This window comes from Fistularia commersonii, chromosome 2 (genome assembly GCF_037954325.1).
Source record: "Fistularia commersonii isolate RoL2024-O1a breed Wild chromosome 2, RoL_Fcom_v1.0, whole genome shotgun sequence".
Classification (NCBI taxonomy): Eukaryota; Metazoa; Chordata; class Actinopteri; order Syngnathiformes; family Fistulariidae; genus Fistularia; species Fistularia commersonii.
In genome coordinates this window covers 1522708-1546664 of record NC_141285.1, presented here as the reverse complement: position 1 = coordinate 1546664, position 23957 = coordinate 1522708, and the positions used below count along the sequence as shown (strand labels likewise).

Here is a 23957-nt window from a genome sequence, read left to right as displayed (position 1 = left end):
AAAAAGTACAAAGATTTTAATATTCCCTTCGGCTGCCACCACCATCTAAAGTGTTGCCATTGACAAACATGGCTAGCTTAGCTTAGTTTTGATATACGGTCTAATTTCTGACATTCACAGAATGAGGCTAGCTAATGCTAGCATTAGCATTGCTAACTGAAGGCTCAGCTATTCTCCGATCTGGTTATAGTTCAGGAGTAATACACTGGCACCACCGTCTAAGGTGTTGCCATTGACAAACATGGCTAGCTTAGCATCATTTTTCATATACAGTCTAATTTCTGACATTCACAGAATGAGGCTAGCTAATGCTCGCATTAGCATTGCTAACTTAAGGCTCAGCTATTCTCCGATCTGGTTGTAGTTCAGGAGTAATTCCCTGGGACCACCGTCTAAAGTGCTGCCATTGACAAACATGGCTAGCTTAGCATCAGTTTTGATATACAGTTACTGGTGCTTCAGTACCATGACCCTGACAGGTGGACAATGTCCTCGGAACATCATTAGGAGTCCGATGAAAACACAACACAGCAATGGGACTCAGTTATCATGCAGCACAAGTGGGTTTACCCATGTTTCCGCTGCGCCGGTGCAAAAACACCCACAATAACAGTTGTCAGAAAAGCACCTTGGTCCCAGAAAGACAAACAAGAGTTAAGGCTGTCAAGTGTTTTAAGGTCTTAAAAAGTGGGCGGCAAGAATGTGGCAGCGTGTCCGAGTCGAGGTATTTAATCGTAAAATCAGCATCGGAACGGAGATGCCGTTTGGTGCGAGTTGAAATGAAGCCGCCGAAAGATATTCGGATCTTCTAAACCAGTGTTTCCCAACCACTGTGCCGTCAGAGATCATCAGGTGTGCCGTGGAAAAACGCCCACTTTCACCCGATTGGTCCCAAAATTATAATCAACGCAAATAATGTGTCTTCCTACGTCTATGTGGGCAGCGTGTCCATTCCATGGCAACGGGTGGTGAATTAACCTGTGCATCTGTGTGTCAGAGTGATTAGTGACGCTTTGCGTGGTACATTTTTAAAATAAAAAGTACCGTCATTTCCGAACTATTGAGCGCACCTCAATATTAGCCGCACCGGCTAGCCGGTCGCTATCTCGGTCTTCCTCCTGCGCGCTAAAACCGTCAAAGTCGTCTTCTTCGGTGTCGGAAGTGAACGGACTCAGAATTTCCCGGTCATTTCATCGGTCCGATGTGACGAGGATAAACGTTTTAGCGGCGTGAAGCTCGTTAGCTCCCCCACCCAAAAAAGCCCACATATTAGCCGAATCGTTGTTTACGTGAAAAAAGTCGCGGCTCATCGTCCGGAAATGACGGTACTTGTATCTGCGGAAACAAACAACTACCAAGACGAGTGAGAAAGCAGTGAAAGCTGCTAGAAAGTTGCTGAACTCGTCTCTAAATCCAAACAGCAAAACATTAATACTACCTGCCGGAAAAATCATTGTAGAAGAAAAGCTCGGCTCTGGCGTTGATAAAGAAATAGCCAGTTCTCTCAAATAATACCAATTTCAGACATATTGATGACATGTCTTCAGAAATTGCAAAAAAGTGTTCTGGAAAAGTCGCACATCAGTAGAAAATTTGCATTGCAACTTGACGAATCTATAGATATTAGATATATTAGATTTCACTCTAAGTAAATTGAGACTACGGTTTCATTCTAACTTGTTAAAAAATGTTTTGGCATATTTATTTAGTGGTGATTTTTCTAATGTAAAATATGTGCCGTGGCTCAAAAAAGGTCGGGAAACACTGATCTAAACAACATCGTGATGTTTGTAGCTCAGGGATGATTTTCTCTTGTATTTGGAAATCAGTTTTCTAATGATACATCTGCCAGAAGCAGTAACTCTGCTACGTATCCAACAACATGACCTGCCATCAGTCCGGGTGTATTTCCAGTCAACATTTGGGTGAAAATGAGCCCCAGAAATGTTCTTGTCCTCCCATCTGGCCCTCTGATAGCACAGCAGAATGCTGAAGATCTGCTTTCCACGGACATAAAATGTGCAATTGTCCGGATTTTCATGCAATCCGGTCAAAGCCCTTTTTCACTCCTATTTGTTGCTAAAATATATCTGTTTGACCAGGTTTTGGAAATGCATATCCATGGCTGGAATGCAAAACCTCCTATCTGCACATTTTTCGATTTTGGGTTTTTGCATTTAAAGGATGAGAAATGGGAAATGTCAAATTTTCGACTTAAATGTCACATGACAAAACTCCTGTGTGCACAATGAAGCAGAAAAAATGAGGGGAAAAAAAACACTTATCTGAATTGTAGGTGGTAAAAATACATAGCATGTATTTTTGTAAAAATACATGCTATGTATTTTTAAATTATAACATAGAAATATAGTCTGTGAACAAAGGAATATTCTTGAATATCTTTAACAAAGACCATATTATGATCAAATGAAATGTTTTTTTCATTTCCTGAAAAAAGTGTTATTTTTTTTTCAGATAGGAGTTTTTTTTATTCCAGCCATCGATATACTTTTCAATAATAGATGGTAAAAGTAGGATATAGTACATTTACGGCACATCAGTTATATCAGCATACAAGTGCAACACAAATATCCTCCATACAAAAGCACACAGTCATTTTTTGGGGGGAAGTTGTAGTTTGCAGCGCTTTGATTTATTATAGAAGAGCACAGATCTTTCCAAAGGGATCTGATATTTCCTGACAAGAGAAGCGTTCAAGAAGGGACGCCGTCTTCGGTGGAAGCGAAGTTTGACCTGAAGCTTGAATGATCCCACGCTTGGGAAATCGTTTAGCAGCAGCAGCAGTAAGACATACCAGGACGAGACGGTGACACGCTAGCTAAAAATACAAGTAATAAATAAACAAACTCTCTTTCAATCCAGAGATCTTAAGCTTGTATTTGTTTCTCCTCTTCGCCTTGGCAGTGCTGGAATGTGAGCCTCTCCTGTTGGAGCACAGAAACCTGGCCATCCAGTTCCACCTGGAGTGCGTCTACGCTAATCTAACCTACTACGAGTACCAGGCAGCCAAGACGCACATCAAGAAAGCCCAAGAGCTGTCGAAGCTGGAGATCGGCCTGACGGGTGCGTACCCTGCCGCCGCCCGAAAGGCTTATCAATCACCAACCAAGCAAACGGAAGTCAATGTATGAAAGGGTCCAGAAATGAAACTAAGATCGGTTGCATTTGCACAAACAACACAAGTTGAAGTTCAATCTCAACTTGGGTTAGAGGTTTGATTTTGTCAAACCTGCTTCTGCCATTCCAAGACAAACTCTTGGAAAACTCCTGGATTTTTTTTTGTGATCAATTTGTGATGAATAAGTGAAAGGGATGTCCGACGCGAGTAACGATCGGCTCTGGTCTCTTCAGGTGCGCTCGGCAAACGTACGCGTTACCAGCAGAAGTCCTTGGCTCAGCTCGTCCTCGAGGTCAAAAGACAGCAGGATGAGTCGGACCCCGACGCGACTCCGACCCCGACACCTCCGGCCGCCCTTCCTAAGGTACCCGAGATCGTGATGCTAAGTCGTCGAACGTGTTTACACTGCTTCGAGTTTGCATCAAACGCACTTATTCGCTGTAATACTCTAAAAATCGAAAGGCGAAATGAGGTGACGAGGTAGAAAAGTTTGTACTCGGGTTGTTTACCTTGGCCTCTTCACGTTTACCCATCCATCCATTCATCGTCCAACCGCTCAGTGGACTTGGCCATGGAGGCAGTAAACTAAGAAGGGTAATAACTCGGACCATCCTTTCCGTAGCAAAAGTACTCTCGCTCCGGATTGGTTAAACGATCCCTCCGGAGTATTCCTACCTGCTGGACGTCCATCTCTGCTGGGCGGTGCTCCGAAGGGTCTTTACCAGATGCCTGAACTACCTTAGCTGACTCCTCATTCGATCTCCGAAGTTCTCTCCAGTCACGTTGGACACACGGGATCTTATTTCGGCTCGGTTCTTTTGTATCCGGGACTAGATTCTCTCCGTCACGACCCAGAGTTCAGGACCACGGGAGAGCGTTGAGACACAGATGGAATGGCAAATTGAGAGATTCGCTCTCTGGCTGAGCCATTTTTTGTTCTCACAACAGATGCAGTGCATTAGGATGTACACCGGACTGATGCACCTGTCCGCTTCTTTCTCCATTCTACCTTGTCTTGTAGCTAAGACTCCAAGGTACCTTAACTCCTTCACTTGTATTCCACTGTGAAGGGTACAGGGTACGATCCACCGGTTTCCCGGACACTAGTCATATCCTATGATTTGGAGGGGTTGACCGTCAACCCAACCGCTTTGCACTTTGCCTCGAACCGTCCCCTTTCCCTGCTGGAGGTCGTTTGTCCACGTCGGACCACGCGATCTGGAAACGGCGGCGTGGTAATCCTGACGCTTCCGTAAGGGACACACTCCTCCCCACGCCTACGCCTGCAAGTCCTTTCCACCGCGATCACCAATGGAATCCATGATAAAACAAAGGGCAACCCTGGTGGCCCCTGGCACTGACTGGAAAGGTGTTCCAGGTCGTGCAAAGAATGCAAACGCAGCTCTTACAATAATTGTACAGAGACTGAACTGCTCCCGGTCTTGACCCCATACTCCCGACTCCAGGGAATACGATCATGAGCATACAAGTATGCACGGATTTGGGGCTACAGAGGAAGGTTGTATCCCGTGAACATTCCAGAATCCTTTCAAAAGTGAAGAGCCGGTCCACTGTTCCCAGGCGGTATCCGCCTCGCTCTTCTCGGAGTCCCTTTCCAGAACCGTCGTCCGACCTTTTTCCCGGGAGGCTGAGCGGCGTGATCCCTCCGATCCCTCCGTCGTTGGAACGAGCTCTCCGTTATTTTGAAAACGGACAAAAGCTAGCGAGGGTCTTCCGGCTCCTCCACTGAGGGCGAGTCCGTCGAGTTCAAGAGTTCCCCGAAATGTCATATCTATTCGGTTCCCGCAACGCTATGCTTTTCATTATGTATTACAAAATCGGTCTTTTCCCTGTGTATTATTTCAAAACAAAATGGCTATTAGTTGAACAGTGGCCTGTGGGAGTTAATAATAGGCTGAAATATATATAATTGAGAGCGGAAAAGTCATTGAACGGCCTCAGTAACGAAAGCATAATCATAGCAGAGGCGAGCATGATGCATACTAATGGTACCAGACTTAAAGCAGCAAAGCTGGAGTATCAACACGTCTTGTATTTAAATAAGTTTTCAACTTTGCATTCGTAAGAGAGAACACGTCCTGGGTAAAAATCTCACCATCGACTTCACCTGTTATGCAATCATTCTTCAAAGAACGCCATATTTTACTGTCACCCAACCCGTCTTGAATGATACAAGAAGATCCTCTGCTAAAAAAAAAACAACAACAAATAAATCCCGCGTGTCCCGTTACTCTTCCTACCTTAATGCAGAGTTCAAATTCTGAAACCGCTCTTGGAAGTCACCCCAGAAAGTGACGAATGACCAAAGTGTCCCCGCCATTTTCCCTCCCAGAAACTCCTGGACACGGACGCTAAAACTAAAGTTTATCCTCAGGAAGGAAAGGTAGCCGCGCACTTTTAGATACCCATAAACATTGGTGCCAAAAAAGAAAAAAAAAAAGAAAAATGGCCATTCTTTTGTGTTGCCTCCCCGCACACATGCAGTCCTGGGATGCTTTAATTCTCTTCTGTCAGAGCTCATAACTCTCCCCTTCATCCCTGCTGTGCACCTAATTTCAGTGTTTCTTTTGCTTTCTCCTTTTTACCCCCCTCTAAAAACCATGCATTCACATCCAGCAGGCGGGTAAAAAGCTCTCTGTGGCATTTCTTTTCCCGACGAAGCGCGTCTCAGGAAAAAAAAAAAAGCCATATTGCTGTTTTCCTCGGGCGTCATTAGCATGAACACGTCTGCGGCTTGAAAATCCTTTTTTTTTTTTGAAGCTTCGAAACGGATAATTGTACCGCTGATTCCGGCAAAAGATGGATTTCGAATATTGTTATGCATCATCAAAAACAAGATATCTCGTACGGGATGGTTAGCGCGGAGGTTAGCGTAGATACCCTTTGACCCCGACCCTCAGGCACGAGTTTAACTAAAAGGTCCTAGACTTGTATGCTATCTTGCTCCCCTCAAGCTTTTTCCTCGGCATAAAACAGGACATCAGTGCTTGAGAAAGATACCGGGGCATGTTGGTGATTGATGGTGTGGACACCCAAGGTGAAGTTTAAAAAAAATATATATAACCCTGGCGATGTTTTGGAAAATACTTGTCATTCCCTGTTGAGCCGCATTTTGTAATAATTGTAAGTCGACTTCTATTGTAAGTCGCTTTGGATAAAAGCGTCTGCCAAATGCAATGTAATGTAATGTAATAACAGTGCATTTTGTAATAAACGTCCAAAATGTAATAACTTTTTCATTTCATTTTGTAATAAAGCCGCATTTTGTAATAAACTGCCCCGACGCATGTTGTAATAGATTTTGCTGCATTATGTAATAAGTTATTACATATTGAGAAGAATAATACAAAATGCACTTGCAACTTTTTTTATTCTCTAGGAAATGTAATAACGTGATGCATTATGTAATAACAATTCTAAAGCATAGTTTATTTGTTTGTTAATTGTACTTTATTTTACTTTAAAGTATTTGTAAAAGCTAGGCCGATTATTAGCATCACTGTATTAGCCTAGTAGCATTACTTAGCAATTACTATCAGTACACTATTCAAAGGTTGCATTAACAGAGAATATTCTATAAATTCCATGTTATTACATTTCCTAGAGAACAAAAAAGTTGCAAGTGCATTTTGTAATAATCTTCTCAAAATGTAATAACTTATTACATAATGCGGCAAAATTTATTACAAAATGCGTCGGGGCAGTTTATTACAAAATGCAGCTTTATTACAAAATGCGGCTCAACTTTCCTGCTCCCTTCTTTGGTCTCCGGTGTTATTTGTTAACCTCATTTAGTTTTCTCGCCACGTCGGTGTCATTTCTGCATTAATGTGGTCATGCACTGGTCTGGTCGACCTCGTCTCGCGAGGTGCTCAAGAGCTTTCCTTGTCTGGTGAAGTCAGAAGACGCCAACGGTTGGTGGATCTCTTGGGTCTTTGTTGGAGAGCTTCCAGGGGGCTGGAGGCCGGCGTTCGTCAGGACCCGCCGTCTTCCTGCATGCGGTGGACCAGCCTCACGCAGAAGGCAAACTTTTTCACCTTTCAGATGACCATGTGAAAATGGTCCACTAAAAATGCGGAGTTTATTTTTAATTTATACATCTACTGAGTAGACTAACACAATAAATGTTGGTGGATCTTGCGTGAACCCTTATGTCACACCACAATATCGTACTTTTTGGGTAAATACCTGATTCTAATGACTTGATTGGAGTCAGTAGCATAGTTGAAGTTAGCTGGGAGCTAACTTCAACTATGCTACTGACGTTTCCCTTTTCCCGTATAGCGACGACAGACCGGCAGGTGAGGCGAACGCACTTTGAAAATGACATAGTAAACAAAAAAATCCCGTTCCGTATGGAAGTGTCAGTTTTAGTCTTTTTACTCGATCCAACTCCCCAACTAATTTTTATACCCGTGAGTTTAGAAGACATAAATTGGAGGCTAACATGCTAGCTTGCTAGAACGCGCCGTCATGTGCACACGTACGGTGACGCCCGTGTCGGAAAGATCCGATTGGACAGATCGACTGTCAGTCAAGTGACAAATTTCCCAGTGAGGACGATCGGCTGACGACGACCTTTTAATGCCATACCATCTACACATGCTACCTTTATAGTTTTATTTGTATTTCTTGATCTCCCCCCTTTTATTCTTACTGTTTATACCATTTCCTACTATTATTTATTATATGTTATTATGCTGTGCAATATTCAGAACTGTGCAATATTTCATTTCATAACAGCTACACTACAATTTTTCCTTTATCATACTATTGTGCACTCCTTACCTCACTTGTTACTAAGACACTTATAGTTTTATCACTTGTTTACTAAGACACTTTATAGTTTCACTGAGACACTTTATAGTTTATTTTATTTCTAATTCTGCCTTTTCTTTTTATTATTTATAACTGTTATATTTTCTGTAACTCTGGCACAACAATTTCCTTTGGGATAAATAAAGTTGTTCTTATTCTTATTTGTTATCGAGCGGTAGATCGACGTATCGGGCCCAACCTGCTGTCGATAGAAGTCCTTGTCCGCGACCGATGAAACCCAGTCAGTGTTGGTGTAAAATCAGTAATTCCGAAAAAAAATTTGGTTACAAGATCACCTTTCCCGGCGTTGTACAAACAAGCGCCAAATTTAGTGTCTGATCTCTTGCACTTTATGTTCCATCGCTTCATAAGTTGATGGTTTATCAGTCGCGCAGCAGGTTAACGTCACAAACGGTAAAGGAAAAGCTAAAATGACCAAAAATACGTAAAAATATATGTATAATTAAAAAGATCCCTGGTTATTTGGTTATTTCCAGCCTTTCTCGTTGACCGAGACGTAAACGGACTGGCGTAAACTTGCCGAAAACAACAAAAAAATAAAAAATTTTGTTGAATTCCACTCAAGACAAAAAAAAAAAAACAGGTCAGATTTGAGTCCAAATCAAAGGGATAAAGATCGCTTTCAAGACCCGCTGACGCGTCGACGCCGTGAAACCAAAAGGAAACAGAAATAAGGCGCTCAGTAAATTCCAGCTGTTATGAATGAAACGCTGGAGGATTAGCAATAACAAAAAGAAACCCAGAGATGTTTCTGAGCTTTTAACGTCGCCATCCATCTTCACCACATTAGTCCCGCTTGGTTAGCGAGCTCTCTTATATAACGCTAATGCAGAAACATTCATACTTTCCCTGATCTTTTCTAATCTTTCGCGAGAGATGTTTTTTTTCCGACTATTAAATAAAACCTAGTAGGTAAAGAGACTCCCGGATTAATGGGATTATCACTGAAGGTGCCTAAACTGAATCAATGACTCTTTTATAAACATTCTGGCCTCTTCTGGAAGCTTCTGAAAACAGGAAAGTTCCTTCCCGTCCAATCAGATCCTCGCTCTTTTGCGATCCGGAGAATTCACGTTTCTGTCAATCCCCTGTAACTGCAGCGTTTTTAGCGGAGTGGATAATTATGGGATGCAGCTTTTATCGTGATGTCGCTCATCCCGCTTTTACCAACAAACTTAAACAACGGAATATGAGATGAAATAAATACAAGAAATCAGTTTGAATTCATGTTTTTTTTTTGTTGATTTCATTTTTTTCCCCTTGTTTATACAGTTCCTTGAAAACCACTTTATGACTATATTTATCATTGTCATTATTATTGTTTAATAGCCACGATTTTTTTCTTCATTGGTTAATATTAGGTGAAATGGGATTATCGACCATATTTTAGACGTCAAAGATTGTGCCACTGATTGTGTTTGCTTGTTTTATCTTAGGGTTAAAGAAAAAAAATTCACAAAAACAAGAAAATTTAAATTCATCTGAAATAGCAACTCACAATGGCAACAGGAAAACAACCTTAAAAGCGATGCATCATATTTTTTTGAAGGTAAATTGTGGAAAAAGTATCCAAGTCAAAGCCTGCAGGGCACAGGGTGCTCCTCAAAAAAAATCAAAAAAAGGAAATAAATACGAATATAAATAAGAGTATAAATAGAAAGGCAGAAGACAGGATATAGCAAGAAAAAAAAAAAAGTAGTAAATAGACAACAAGCAACAACAACATCATCAAGGTGTCAATGGGGAAAAAAATACACAACTAGAACTAAACAATATTATTACTGTTTTTAATGCTTTTTTTTAATGATTTGCGTGTTTATCAAAAACCCAACAGGACCGAAACCTGGACGACGACACCGTGTTGGATAAAATCAATCTGGAGGAGCCGGATGAGTTTGGGCTGCCCGACCTCAGCGCCGAGGAGCAGGCCGTCATCCTGGGCGTCTGGTGAGCTCTGCGTTCCAGCTTCGCTTCTGCAGCTCCAAAAAAAATACAGGGAACACTAAAATAACACCTCGTAGATCTGAAGGAATGAAATATTCTTCTGAAATACTTTGTTCTTTACATTACGGAATGTGTTGACAACAAAATGATCAGTGGAAATCAAATGTATGAACCCATGGAGGTCTGGATTTGGAGTCACACTGAAAATAAAAGTGGAAAAACAGCCTACAAACTGATCCGACGTCGATATAATATTCTTAAAACAAGTTCAAATGAATCAGTGTTGCTTCCTAAGTTGGATTGTGTTGTTTAAGTGTTCCCTTTATTTTTTAGGGCACTATATATATTGTTCTTTTCAGGGAAGATACTTAGAGATGGTCTTAGTAAGGACAAAACAGCGAGTGTTTCCACTGGAGGAAACTGCAGTTCCTTTAGAGCAACTTTTCCCTTTATTTGTTATTTTGATAGCAGGACTGATTGCAGATTCCTTCCTTAAATACGTTGTCTGTCAATATATGGCCGGCTCGCTTCAGAATGGAAGCCCAAATCTGTTCGACGTGCCCGCTGTAGTTTGGAATTTAAGTTCTTATTATTCAAAGTCAAAAAAAAGAGGGGGAAAAAAATCATGCAAAATGCGATCTTGGCTATTTAGATCCAAACAAAATCCAGATTTCACTGTCTGATCGGCGGGTGCCTCGTGGCCACACAGCAAACCATGGTGAAGGCGGTTATTTTCGGACACGTGTCAAACTCAAGGCCCGCGGGCCAAACGTGGCCCGCCGTGTCATTTTCTATGTTTTTATTTTATATACACATATGTATGTATATAAAATTCGCTTTTTTTTTGTTTTGTTTCATTTAATTTTATTTCATTTATTTATTTATTTATTTTTAATAGATTATTTATTTTTAATTGATTATTTATTTATTTGTTTGTCTGTTTATTTATTTGTTATTTATTTATTTTTTATTTATTTATTTTATACTTTTGACGTACACAACAGAAACACCTGGATTTGGCTGCATCCATCTGACGCACCCCCAGATTTTTGATTTGTCAAGTTTGCGTTTTTGCCCGAGTGGCCTGCAGGGCTCTGCGTCAGACCGGGAGCTCTGTAGGATCCAGGCTTTTCGACCGAACATCTCTTGGACGTGTGAAACCTACATCGTGGCACATCTATCAGTACAATAAGCATTTCCCAAAGACAAATATCTGCTCCGAATCAGACGTTCTGCATGACTTATTTGGGGAGTTGAAATACACAAAGTATGTCGCCTGTATTTGTTTGCACAAAAAGCAGGAGATGGCAGAACTTTATCCACTAAAACTAAATTTAAGGCAAAGCGGGGTCACTCGAGTAAAGCCTCCAAAAAACATTAATCCAAGTCAGCTCATCTCTAAAATTAAACAGTCATGATCTGAGCACTTTACAAAACAAAAATGCACAGCGATAATCCTTTTTTAAACACAATACTCAATACTTTTCGCACAAGAAACCTGCCAAAACGAGTGAAAGCATTAGCAGGTCACCGTGGCGATGTAGAATTTGGTTTACAACTCAGATGTCATGACAAAATGTGAATTGGAAAGAATGGAAGAACACGCGAACTCCACACGCTTCCCCGTCGAAACCCAACAAGGGATCGTCTTGCTGTGAGACGGCAGCGCTAACCACCGCTAACCACCGCTAACCACCGCTAACCAAAACAAACAAGAAGCGTTAAGTAATCGTGCGGAGTTGAGGAAACTTTATGGTTCAAACTTATGCGTTTCAAAGCATGAAGCAATCAAAGTGACGCACACTGTGTTTACAACTAGTATTAAAGAGCCATTGTGGCCGTCGGCATTGGACGCTAACTCAAACTAGCACATTTACTTTATGAATTATTACTTACCGCTTAATTGACCATAAAAGTACAAGTTATAACTTTGAAAACCTCTCCTTTTTTTTAACGTCCTCTGGTTGTTTTGGACTCCGGTCCGACCTCTCCATCCGCGCAGCTTTTTAGCTGATTTATAGCTGCGGTTTCGCCGCGGCTTCATCCCAAAACCGGCGAAAAGGAGACATTCAACATAATCGCGGCGGTTACCTTCACGGCGGCGCCCGTGATGAATCCCGCCACCGACGAGTCATGCAAAGGTCAATGAAACAGTCGGTGAGATTGCGGGGAGATGACTGATGGGCGGCGGCGGCGGCGGCGTTTCCTGCTAGATCTCTACATCTCCACGCCGTTCCTACACAAAGTGGCGCTTTGTGTAGGAACGTGTGGATCCACTGCAGCTACTCGATGGACGGCGTCACGAAATTACGTTTAATCACCAAGGTGACTTCCCCTGCGACGTTCATAAACCGTGTTTAAATAACCCGTGCGTTTATTAAACAGTTTCAGGATGTAAACAAAATGTAACCACCTCTGTTTGAAGATACCGCATTATTCCTCCTGACAGGATCCTCAAATTTTGTATTTTTTTTTGTTTTGCATCAAAAGTAAGACGCAAATTTGTCTCGCCGCTTCCTCAATCCATTTTTTTTTCTTTTCAAACTGTGATTTTTCTTTCTGTTTTGTGATTATAAGGCACAGTAGTCCATTGGTTTGCGCTTTTGCACCAAAAAAAAAAAGGACGATAACGGATACAAAACTGCACAAACGTGCGAATGAAATAGAAGGTGAAGGGTTGACGTCCAGTCCAGACTGAACCCTCTCATCCAATGACAGCTGGGATAAATGATGGATTTGTTATGAATTCATATTCTGCAAAGAAATGGACTCGAAACTGTTCCAATGACCAAAAGGCAGCAGGCAGAACTAGAGGTTGCAGAGATGAAGATGTTGAGGTTCTCTTTGGGAGTGACCAGGATGGAGAGGATCAGGAATGAGACCATCAGAGGAACGGCACATGTTCGATGTTTTGGAGAGAAGGTCAGAGAAGCCAGACTGAGATGGTTGGGTCATGGACAGAGGAGGGATAGTGAATATATTGGTAGACGGATGCTGGAATTGGAGCTGCCAGGCAAGAGGTCTGGAGGAAGACCAAAGAGAAGATTTATGGACGTAGTGAGAGAAGATATGAAGGTAGTTGGAGTGAGAGAGGAGGATCCAGAGAATAGGGTTAGATGGAGAAAGTTGACTCGCTGTGGCGACACCTGAAGGGAAAAGCCCAAAGGAGAAGAAGAGTCTGTCACAGGGGTGCAGGACATGTATGACCGAAACAAAGTGATGATTGAGATGTTTTGGACATGAACAAAGGAGTGTTCATGTCCAAACCATGGTGAAGATCTGGGTAGAAGGTTGCTGAAGGTAGTTGGCGTGAGAGAGGAGGATCCAGAGAATAGGGTTAGATGGAGAAAGTTGACTCGCTGTTGCGACACCTGAAGGGAAAAGCCGAAAGAAGAAGAAGATTCTGCAAAGAAATGGCGAACCTTTTCAGTGGGAAGAGCTGGAAATGACTCGTATAAAAGGAGCCGGCAAACCCTGAACACACGACCGCAAAGCCTAACAATATATTCCACAAAATCAAAAAGCGTTTATAATTCATCATTTTTTTTTTTTCCCGAAATGATTTTTTTTAGCGGCGTGAGGACGATCCCGAGCAGCTCGGAACCCCAGAGCCCAGGATGTATCTCGCGGATGTATCGGTGAAACGTTTCAGCTATTTTTTTTACAGTTATTTTTTTACAGAAACAGATGCAACTCGGTTTAAATCTCGGTCCGGGAAGCCGGAGCGGATCGAGTCCGGGTGACGAACGATTCAAGCGGTGCTTAAACACGGCAAAGCAAATAGAAAACGTACATTCGCATCAGCATTAAACACAATCGTGATGTAACGTTGATGTAAGCCAACTCGTGCACATCTGAGATGAGTCCGGCTACTATTGAAATTTGGTGGAAATAATTCCAATTTGCCGCTTCCATATAAAAATGGAAAATCCCAAACGGTTAGCAAACCGTTCTCGGACACCTGGAGTCGTAAAAGTTTTTTTCCATCGATCTCTTGTTTCCGTCTGAACAATGAAGGCTGCCTTCAGGATTAAGAGGAAACCTGTCAGGGGTTTTAAAACACTCGGTATTGAATGAACCGCCAAAGATTTCCAATAGCGACTTTCAAAAACCCCACCTGTAACTTGTGCTTTCAATCTTCCCGAAATCCAAAACCAGCTCCTCTGGCTTCGCTTTTGAAAATTGCGATCCGGTCTTTGTTTGGTCTCGATACTCTTCGAACGGGCCGGCGGAAAAATGGTCCGAAGCGTAATATCATAACAGACGCCGTATCGATCGCCTTAAGCAACCTCCATTTGAATCCAATTACAGTACATCATTTTTGTAACTAGCAATTCATCATCTGAATGGGCTTCGAGTCCATAAATAATCAAGCGCCGAAGGAACTCGGCACGGCTTTATAAATAACACTGTTCGGCCGTTCACCCGCGTCTCGCCGTGATCGATCGGCGCGGAATTTTCCGACTTGCGTCCGGCGGCGACGGGTTGGAATGCGCGCTCGCGGCGTCTTTACGTTGAGCTTTGTCCCGCAGCGTCGACTTCCAGAAGAACAACCCCGTCCACAAGCTGACGCAGGAGGAACTGCTGTCCTTCACTTCGGTAAGTCACTTTTTTTCTTCGGCTTTTTCGACCCCGTCGGCTCCCGGACTTTTGTGTTGACCGTGAAATGAGTTCAAAGTAGATCATAACAATTTGGCTTCACTAGTTCCTCATCAATTTAGGGGAAACCCACTTCAAATAACCTATTTGGTGTGAACTAGGACTACAGAGCCGAATGAATCCAGTCGCTTTTGTACGGAAAAGGTCCAAAAACACAGTTCTGAGACCCGTCCAGCTGGAAAGGGTTCCAGGAACTACCCTTTTCCAAGGGAACAAGTTTGTCGTTGCATCGGTTCAGGCAGAGGTACCAGGGTGGCTGACTATCGAATGGGTCGAAGTGTTTTTATTTCCCCCTGTTCTTAGTTTGCCGAAATTGTTTGCCGTCTTGGCGTAGCCGGCCGCCGGAGCTCGGATCTCTTGGTCGGTCCGGTTCTTACCGTGTTCCAAGGAAGCAGCTGAGCGAACGCAATTTTTTAAAAGACAAAAAAACAAAACGTCTCTCCGCCGTTTGCAAGAAGTACCTGGTTATGAGTTCCACCGATAGCGAAGCACCTTTGTCATAGCTGTAAAAGCAACATAAGGAGGGGCAGAAACGGTTCTAGGTACCGGAGTTCCTCGGTCCCGGCGTCCGATGTCGTCCGAATGCACGAAAGAACAAGCTACTTCCTGGAAAGCTTCGAAGAGCTGCAAAAAAAAATGCTTCCCCTGAGCGTCGCTTGCTAAAACTTCAATGATCCCCTTCGGGAGTTGACATCTACATCTGACTGCGGCGCAGCTTTTATTTTGGAGGGTTCGGTTAAACCAAAACATAGACGGCATCCATGCAGCCCGCGAATCAAAACGTCGCCCTCTCAGGCCCTGGAAGGGAAAACGGCTGAAAAATTGAATTGGGGGCGAATCAGAGAAGAAGCCTCGGCCCCCGAACCCCAGAGGAGCCACCCCTCTGCACCAGGCCGACCCCGGACTGGAGGATATTCTACTGTCAAATTTCCTGTTAATGTCTCCCGGCGCTCGTGCAAGACATCAGTCGTTTGACGACGCACAAAACACATCCCACCCTCACCGACTGCATCGCAGACATAAAAACCTGGATGAGCCAAAATTTCCTCAAACTCAACAGCAACAAAACAGAAATGATCATATTCGGCCCAAAATCCTTGTCCAATTCCTGTCACAATCTCGCACTCTCCATTGATGGTCACTCTGTTACCCCCTCACCCCCGGGAAGAAATCTTGGAATCTACATGGACCCTGCACTCTCTTTTAGGCCACACATAAACCACATCACCAAAACATCTTTTCTCCACCTCCGAAACATGGCACGCCTCCGACCCACTCTTTCACCCTCTGCTGCTGAAACACTAATCCGTGCATTTATCACCTCCACACTCGACTACTGCAATAGTGTCCTATACGGCCTCCCCTCTAAGGCCCTTCAAAAACTGCAATACGTCCAAAACTCCGCTGCCCGACTACTTCCCCGCTCCCCTTCCAGAGAACACATCACCCCCATCCTCCGTCAACTTCACTGGCTGCCCATCAAACAACGCATCCACTTCAAGATCCTCCTCACCACCAACAAAGCCCTCAACAACCTCGCGCCCCCCCCATATCTCACCGACCTCCTACGTCGCCACTCTCCGGCGCGTCGTCTTCGCTCCTCGGATGCAAACCTCCTCACTCCAATCTGTAAGTCCAAGTACGGCACCCTGGGAGGCAGAGCCTTCGCCATCGCCGCCCTCTGGAACTCCCTCCCCCCGGCCGTCCCAGAGTCAAACTCATTGACTTCCTTTAAACACAACCTCAAGACCCACCTCTTCCAAACCACCTACAACACCTACAGCTCTTCCCATTAACTGTTTATGTTCTATGTTTTCTGTCGTCAACTTGCAAAGCGTCTTTGTGTACCTTGAAAAGCGTTATACAAATCGTATGTATTATTATTATTATTATCCCGGCCTCGGACGTCAACTCCGGATGTCGCCGCCGATCTTTGCCCAGGAGACGCGAGTCAGAAGCGTTTGGAGAAAAGAAACCGAGCGGGAAGAGACGGCGGTCGGATGAGATTGAAAGCTGCCTCAGAACACGGCGAAAGGACGTAGATCCACTGTTTTTATCGCAGTTTGCGGTATCATGTATGAACCCGTCGCCCGCGGGCGGATACGGATATGAGGTCACGCCGCCGCCACGAGGGAACGTCCGCAGCGCCGCAGCCGTTACCGTCCAGGAAGCGTCCCGTCCACGAGCTGTTTAACGCCGCCGAAATTACAGGCCGATCCGAGCGCTCCGTTTTACGGCGTCCGATCGCGCGGTCGGAGCCCGAAACCCATCGCGCAGGAGGAACCGTACATTCGCCGGTTCATTTATTGCCCATCGAGGGATCAGAACGTCGGGTTCGGAGAAAAAAATCCCGCCGAAGGGAGCGTGAATCGACCACCTCAAAATTCACAAAAGCTTCCCATCACCTGTGAAATGTCAAACGGCGATCTTGTTTTCAACACCAACCTTCCCAATACTTGATATTGATCGTGTCACATTGGCACCTCGAAGCGAGAAGGTCCCTGGTCGGACTCGGAGCAGGAGGTCTTTGCATGTTCTCGCTTTTTTTCGTGGCTTTTCTCCGGTTTTCGCCGGCCGTAGTGCTTTACAAACTCTCTTCCCGGACGTCGGTTATCATTTCTGGGCTCGCCGTCTCCGCGGGAAGATACGGCGGGCTCGTATCTACTCGCTGTTTCCTCGGACCGAGAAAGATAACTATTATTAACTGATAACACGAGTATCAACGCCGACCGATAACATTCTTTGAGTCAGTGACCCTTTGCTCGTCCCCGAAAGAGCAAGCGATCGGTTGCCAAGTTGTGTTTTCTGATTAAAACATGTAGATTTGTCCAGACTGTAGAATATTATACCGTCTGGACCAGCTGAATTTTTATTTTTTTTCCTTATTTTTTCCACTCCAATCCCAGCCGCCGTCGCCTCCCCGGCTTTGTGCGGCGGCGGAAGACGCCCGCCGCTTTTGCCTGGTCATGTCCCCGCCTGGAATGAGATTTAGCGCCTGCTATCCGGATCCTTCGCTCCGGCGATGTCTATACATTTTATTTCCCTCAGCTGCTGCAGTAATCACGGCGCACGCCGACAGGCAGCCTTGGGACCGGATTTATTCGCATGGACCGTATCCACGCTCTGAATTACCCCTGATTTCGTAAATCACCCGGGTTGTCGGGGGGCACAAATAGTCAATGTCTTATACGCTGCTCAAAAAAATAAAGGGAACATTTAAAAAACACATCCTAGATCTAAATGAATGAAATATTCTTATGAAATACTTTGCTCTTTACACAGTTGAACGTGCCGACAACAAAATCACACAAAAATGATCAATGGAAATCAATTGTATCAACCCATGGAGGTCTGGATTAGGAATCACACTCAAAATTATAGTGGTTTTGGTGTTTATTTTTTGGAGCAGTGTATAATGTAAAAATATATATATATATATATTTTTATAAGACCAAAAATTCTAATAAATATATATAGATGTATCACATATAAAAAATATAAACAACAACTTGAAGAATAAATACATCAATGTGTAGAAAAAAAAATTAAAAATTGAAGAAGTAAAAAAAAAGTGAAAAAGGGAATATTATACGTTATGTTATTTTAGTGTTCCCTTTATTTTTTGAATAGCGTGTGATATAATTTATACATATATATATAAAAATATATAATGTAAAAAAAAAATATACACACACACACACACACACACACACACACACATATATATATATATATACACTGCTCAAAAAAATAAAGGGAACACTAAAAAAACACATCCTAGATCTAAATGAATGAAATATTCTTATGAAATACTTTGCTCTTTACACAGTTGAACGTGCCGACAACAAAATCACACAAAAATGATCAATGGAAATCAATTGTATCAACCCATGGAGGTCTGGATTAGGAATCACACTCCAAATTAAAGTGTAAAAACAAACTCCAGGCTGATCCAACTTTGATGTAATGTCCTTAAAACAAGTCCAAATGAATGTGTGTTGCTTCCTGAGTGGACACTATGATTTCACACAAGTGGGATTGACTTGGAGTTACATTGTGTTGTTCAAGTGTTCCCTTTATTTTTTTGAGCAGTATATTTACCGACGTTAATTTGTGGAACGTTAGTTTCGTCAAAGAGGGAGTTAATATTGTTTTTTTTTTTTTTTTTTTCAAAAAGACGGCGCGTTTTTGTTTCCTCGTAAAACCCCAGATTCCTTTATTTGCCACTCGACCTTGTAACGAACACCGTCTGAAGATTTCCAAGCGTCGACAGCCGTCCCGAGGTCGCCCGGAATGAGAGCCTCTGACCTTTGACCTCTCCTCGCTTTCCGGCAGGAAGCGATTACCGCTTGCAGATGCTCCCTATTTTACCGCTTTTTTTTTTTTTTTTTTGCAAATATTTACCCATTTCTTGCCTGGCTACCTCCCAATTCCTCGCCAGACGCAACGGAAATTAGCACCGGGGAAGTGAAGGGGAATTAGGGAACTAAATTAAAAGTGGCTTATCGGTCCTCCTTCTGCAACACGACACTCAGTTGCTTCTTTTGCGGACGCTAAATGCGCCAATAACCCTCGCCAGCAGGAGGCAATCTGAAGTTAATGTTTTTAATCCCGGCTCCGTCCTGCTGGGAAGCATCGCCCTCGTTCATGATGTCACGATGTTCCCCGCAAGGTGACTTTGACGAGCAGACGTTTGTCAATGCACGTCGAGGCTCGGCGTGAAAGTACAAAAATGCCGTTTCCATAGGCTTTTGATTAACGTGGCTATAGTTGGTATTATTGTTGGACCAAATGTCGCCTGACTAACGCCGAATTTATTTTGTGTTTGACCTCTCAGGTTAGATGTGTGTATTTTGAAGACGTGTGATTAACTGGACCGCCATCCTTAAACATTGTTTTAAAGTAAACCCTTGTTTTTTCTTAGGGGTTACGTTCCAAAAAGAACCCGTGATCGGCAAAATCCGTGAAGTAGAAACCTTTATTTCTTTTTACAATTATTATACAATTAAATACTCTATTATACATTGAAAAGAAAGAACAAACCATTTTACAGGCTCAATCATTTGTTTCACAAATAAAAGTACTGTACTTTAGAAAGGTTTTTTTCAACAAATAACTTCTGTACTGTACTGTCAAATAATAATTTTAATCATCAATGTGAACGGAAGGCTTCAAAGTGCAGAGATTAGCTCCGCCCACCGCGACCCGAGTCATTGGATTAAACAGGATAAAATTGAAAATGATTATGAAAAAAATTGCGGACAGTTGCAACCCTTTTTGCATCCTTATTAAAACTTATGGCTGCTGTCGTCCTTATGTTTTTTTCTTCCTTCTTTATGGAACGAACGGAAGATTCATTCATTCCGTAATGCCGACCTACAGCCGCATAGCTTTTAGCTTCCCTTAGCATGTCCAGAAGTTTAACTTTATCTGCCATAGATAGCATCTTCCGCTGTCCTTTGGGCCCTTTTGTCGCTCCAGAGCGTTTTGTCAACATTATGGGTTTTAGAGAAACTGGAAATTGCGATAGAATTTGCACGTACGTCATGTAAATTTGTCAAGCTGTTTTACGTACGTGTACATATTAAACTGCGACGTTATTGACGCACAGGTAGAGAAGAAGCGGAGTGACTTTTTAGCCAATCAGAATGCAGAACACAATGCACCATGCAAATCCGTGAAGTAGCGAAACCGTGAAAAGTAAACAGTGTTATAGCGAGGGATCGATGTGTTCCTTCTGGGGCTGGAGCCTTTCCCAGCTGTCATTGGCCGAGAGGTGAATCGATCACAGGACCACGTCGAGATATAGAACCATTAGCGCAGGGGCGCTAACTGGTATCCCGATCTGGCCGCCAATATCAGTTCCTCTCAGGTAAAGAGGTCTAAAGAGGTCTATCACGACCACTTGCATTCGTAGCTTATACAAAGTTCACGGGTTAAAAACCAGCAAGAAAGGGTTGATCCCTAAACTATCTGGGCAGTTTCTCCAAATTAAACAAAAGCGGTAACCCTTTAATATGATTTTTGCGTGCTTTTAAGCAATCCTATCCCGAACGTGCTTAGACGCTAACGGAAACGTAGCATCCACAAATCCAAGCTTGCATCAAATGACCTTCTTACTCGTAAAGCAGGGAGGCAGAAGGGGATGATCTCTAAATTAAAGCTGCGACGGGTAAAATAAATAAAAATAAAATAAAAAATTGTCTTGCGACGCAAGCAGACCTCGTGGGAAAAATGATCCGGGCTGTTGTCGAAAATAGTTTAATAAAAGTCTTTTCTGTTTGGAGCGTCGTCACTTCGGTGTATTCGGTACCTTTCGATGAAACACCGCTATTCAATCCAACACTTAGAAGACATAGAAAAGTACAGAGAAGGTCAGAGGGAGTTGCATTGTGTTTTTGTCGACCTAAAAAAAGCATATGACAGGGTGCCAAGAGAGCTCTGGAGTGGCAAAGTATGTTGGTGCAGGACATGTATGCTTGCTGTGAGACACTGATACTCGAGGAAGACCAAAGAAAAGATTTATGGACGTAGTGAGAGAAGATATGAAGGTAGTTGGTGTGAAAGAGGAGGATCCAGAGAATAGGGTTAGATGGAGAAAGTTGACTCGCTGTGGCGACACCTGAAGGGAAAGCCGAAAGAAGAAGAATTCAATCCAACACTTGGAGTCTCTCGTTCTTACAGAAATAGATCAACCGAATTCTCGGCGTGATCCGTGGGTCCGGCCCGACCTCCGAGGGGCGGAAGGGGCTCCGGGTGGCTGCCGGCTCTGTGAGCAGGCATCTTCCCAGCCTACATGTAGATCCAGGAATCTGCAGGCTGGTTAGATGGTTGTCACATGTCTGGCCGTGGTCGTCGACACCCAGCCGGCATCTTGTCTCTCCGGGGAGCCGTTCAAGTCGCGGTTCCTCGGTAGCGGCGGCGTTTTATCAGGGTCGCCGATCGATTGGATCATTTCCGAGTGTTGCCGGAAGGATTACGTCTTGGCGCGAAACACAACGCCAGCAGGAGGCGGAGGGCTTAGTCATGGAAGTCGAGGGCTGGTATGACTCATCAGCGTAATAAGAGCGGCTGCCGGACGTGTAACGCAAGTTTGTTATTGCGCTCACTGTCTAGCATGTTCGTACCGAGGGAAAAAAAAACAAAAAATGCACTCCATGTTGTCCGTTGCTAGCGTGCACTCACTCACTTACGCTTAAATTGTAGCCGCGGCTGCAACTCCAGGGTCATTAAACACGCACGTCAAACTAATCTCTTTACTGTACGTACATCTTCAGGGTTTCACTCCAGCGCTTCTGTATTTAGCAGTAAAGGTGGTTTTCCTGGAAAGAAAAGAACCTCGGCACAACAGACCACCAGTTCCTATTCGACACCATGTGACCTTACTCCGTCCCAACGGGTCAAGGTCGCGTAACATTAGCTCAGCGGTGCGGCGGTTAGCGCTACGAGGACGACCTCGGGTTTGGATTCCGTGTGGAGTTTGCATGTTCTTCACTTTCCCACCGCAATCGACACGAAATTGGAAAAATCGCCCACAAGTGAGAGAACGTCAAGATGCTCCATTGTAAACGGATAAACGGCAGAGAATGAATGAATGAATGAATAACAAGAGCAGCACTTACCAGGACAGAGAGCAGAAGAAATATTTTGTGTTGATTTTTTTTAATTTTTTGCTTGAAACTGCTCAAATGTCTTGTCTTTTCAGACGAGGGGTGTCAAAGTCATTTTGGTCCGGGGGCCCAAAGGTGGCTGGACCAGTGAAATCTTAGCGTAATTACCTAGAAGTAACACTAAGTCCAGATTTTTCCTTTGTTTTAGTGTAAAAGAGAACGGGTAAAAATCTTTACATGTAATGAACTGTTCCTTTAGAAAATACATGACGAATAACCTGAGATCCATGAAGAAAGTTTTATTTTTCGCCATGGCGAGTCTCATCGTGGCACCCGAACTTGCCGCCTCCACTGCGAGCGCACAGGTTTCTTATTAACCTCAACAAACCAATCAGAAGTGGTCCATTTTTCTCGGAAAACCCTTCACTCCGTGTCCGCTTTTCTCTTTTTTGACGACGACGTCTTGCCGATGAGGGCGTCGGGTCCGACGGAAAAGCAGGTACATTTTTAACAATAAGCTAAAATGATATTTACAGAGCCGGAAGCCACATTGCTAAAGTCACATGGTGTTGTGTCGTGTTGCTAACACTGACTAAAACACTGTCGCCCCAGCAGACAATATAGAAACTGCATTTTTATTTCATAATACCTTTTTTTTTTTTTTTCAAATTGTAGATTAATTCCACGGCCTGGATTGGACCCCCTGGCGGTCCAGCTCCGGCCCGCGGGCCGTACGTTTGCCCCCCCTGATTCAGACCCTTTTGGGAATGGCCTGTGTTTTGAATTTAATCTCAAAAAATAAAAGAATTCATTGTACTCTCTCCGGCCTTTATGCTGCTAAAAAGCGAGCAGCAGCGCGCCGTGGCTCCGCGGGCCGCCGTGCCCGCCGGAGCGGCGCCCGCCGAGCGCTTCACAAAGCGTTTTCCACGGCGTCGGATGCGGATTCCCGTCACGTCGGCTCGGGTTTTTGATCACCACGCCCAGCGCCTCCATCGAGAGCACAAAGTCGATTCTCCCACCAAACAATACAATCTCTGCTCAAATTGAGTCTCGTTCAAGCGAAGAGAGGAGCCGCGGGGATCGAGAGCGTTCTCGTCCATCCGAAATTAGTCACTCGATTGAAAGCGCCGTCTGCATTCCTTCTTAAGGTGGTTTAAGACGGCGGCTTCTCAAAGAACGACACTCAAATATCGAGTGGCGTCTTGACCTTTTTTGCAGAAACATCGCCGCTAATATCAAAAGCGTGCTTTAAAAAATAACAGGTATTGACTTGTATTTCCGAAGGGTTGGTTCGCGAGATAAATACGCCACGATTCTCTGTGCAGGCAGAGCTTCGGCGAGTGGATTTCACGAGGTTACGGATCCTCAGGCGCCGAGAAAAGTCAGAGAACTTTGTATCGAGGAGTGCAATTTGTCGGACGGAGGTCGGCGGAAGGTGTTCAAACCCGACAGGAAGTGGGCCTTTCTTTTATTTTCTTAATTTTTTTGTTCCCCCCCCCCTCACACAATTCTGTCTGGAGTTTGCAGTCTCCGGTTTCCTCCAGCAAAACCTCCTTTATTAGAAACCTTAAATTCCACAAATGTGTGATTGACAGTGAATGGTGTTTTTATTTTATTTTTTTTTGTATATGATGGCCTGTAAGCAGTCAAGCAGAATGAGTACATTGATTATCAGAGATGCAACCTAAAAAAAAGAAAAAAAAAAAGGGATTTTGCTTTGATAAAATTTGTCATATATGGGTGTA

The 23957-nt window shown here is 43.7% G+C and overlaps 1 protein-coding gene across 1 annotated transcript in view; it reads left to right on the top strand.

Annotated features, from left to right (window-relative positions):
- The window catches only part of ttc27 (tetratricopeptide repeat domain 27), a 103056-nt gene that overhangs the window by 29534 nt on the left and 49565 nt on the right, over nt 1-23957 (top strand). Inside the window, exons 6-9 of the mRNA XM_086164040.1 lie at nt 2926-3084; nt 3373-3503; nt 9834-9946; nt 14476-14542. Coding sequence (XP_086020166.1) covers nt 2926-3084; nt 3373-3503; nt 9834-9946; nt 14476-14542 — 470 coding nt within the window. The remainder of the gene's footprint in view (nt 1-2925; nt 3085-3372; nt 3504-9833; nt 9947-14475; nt 14543-23957) is intronic.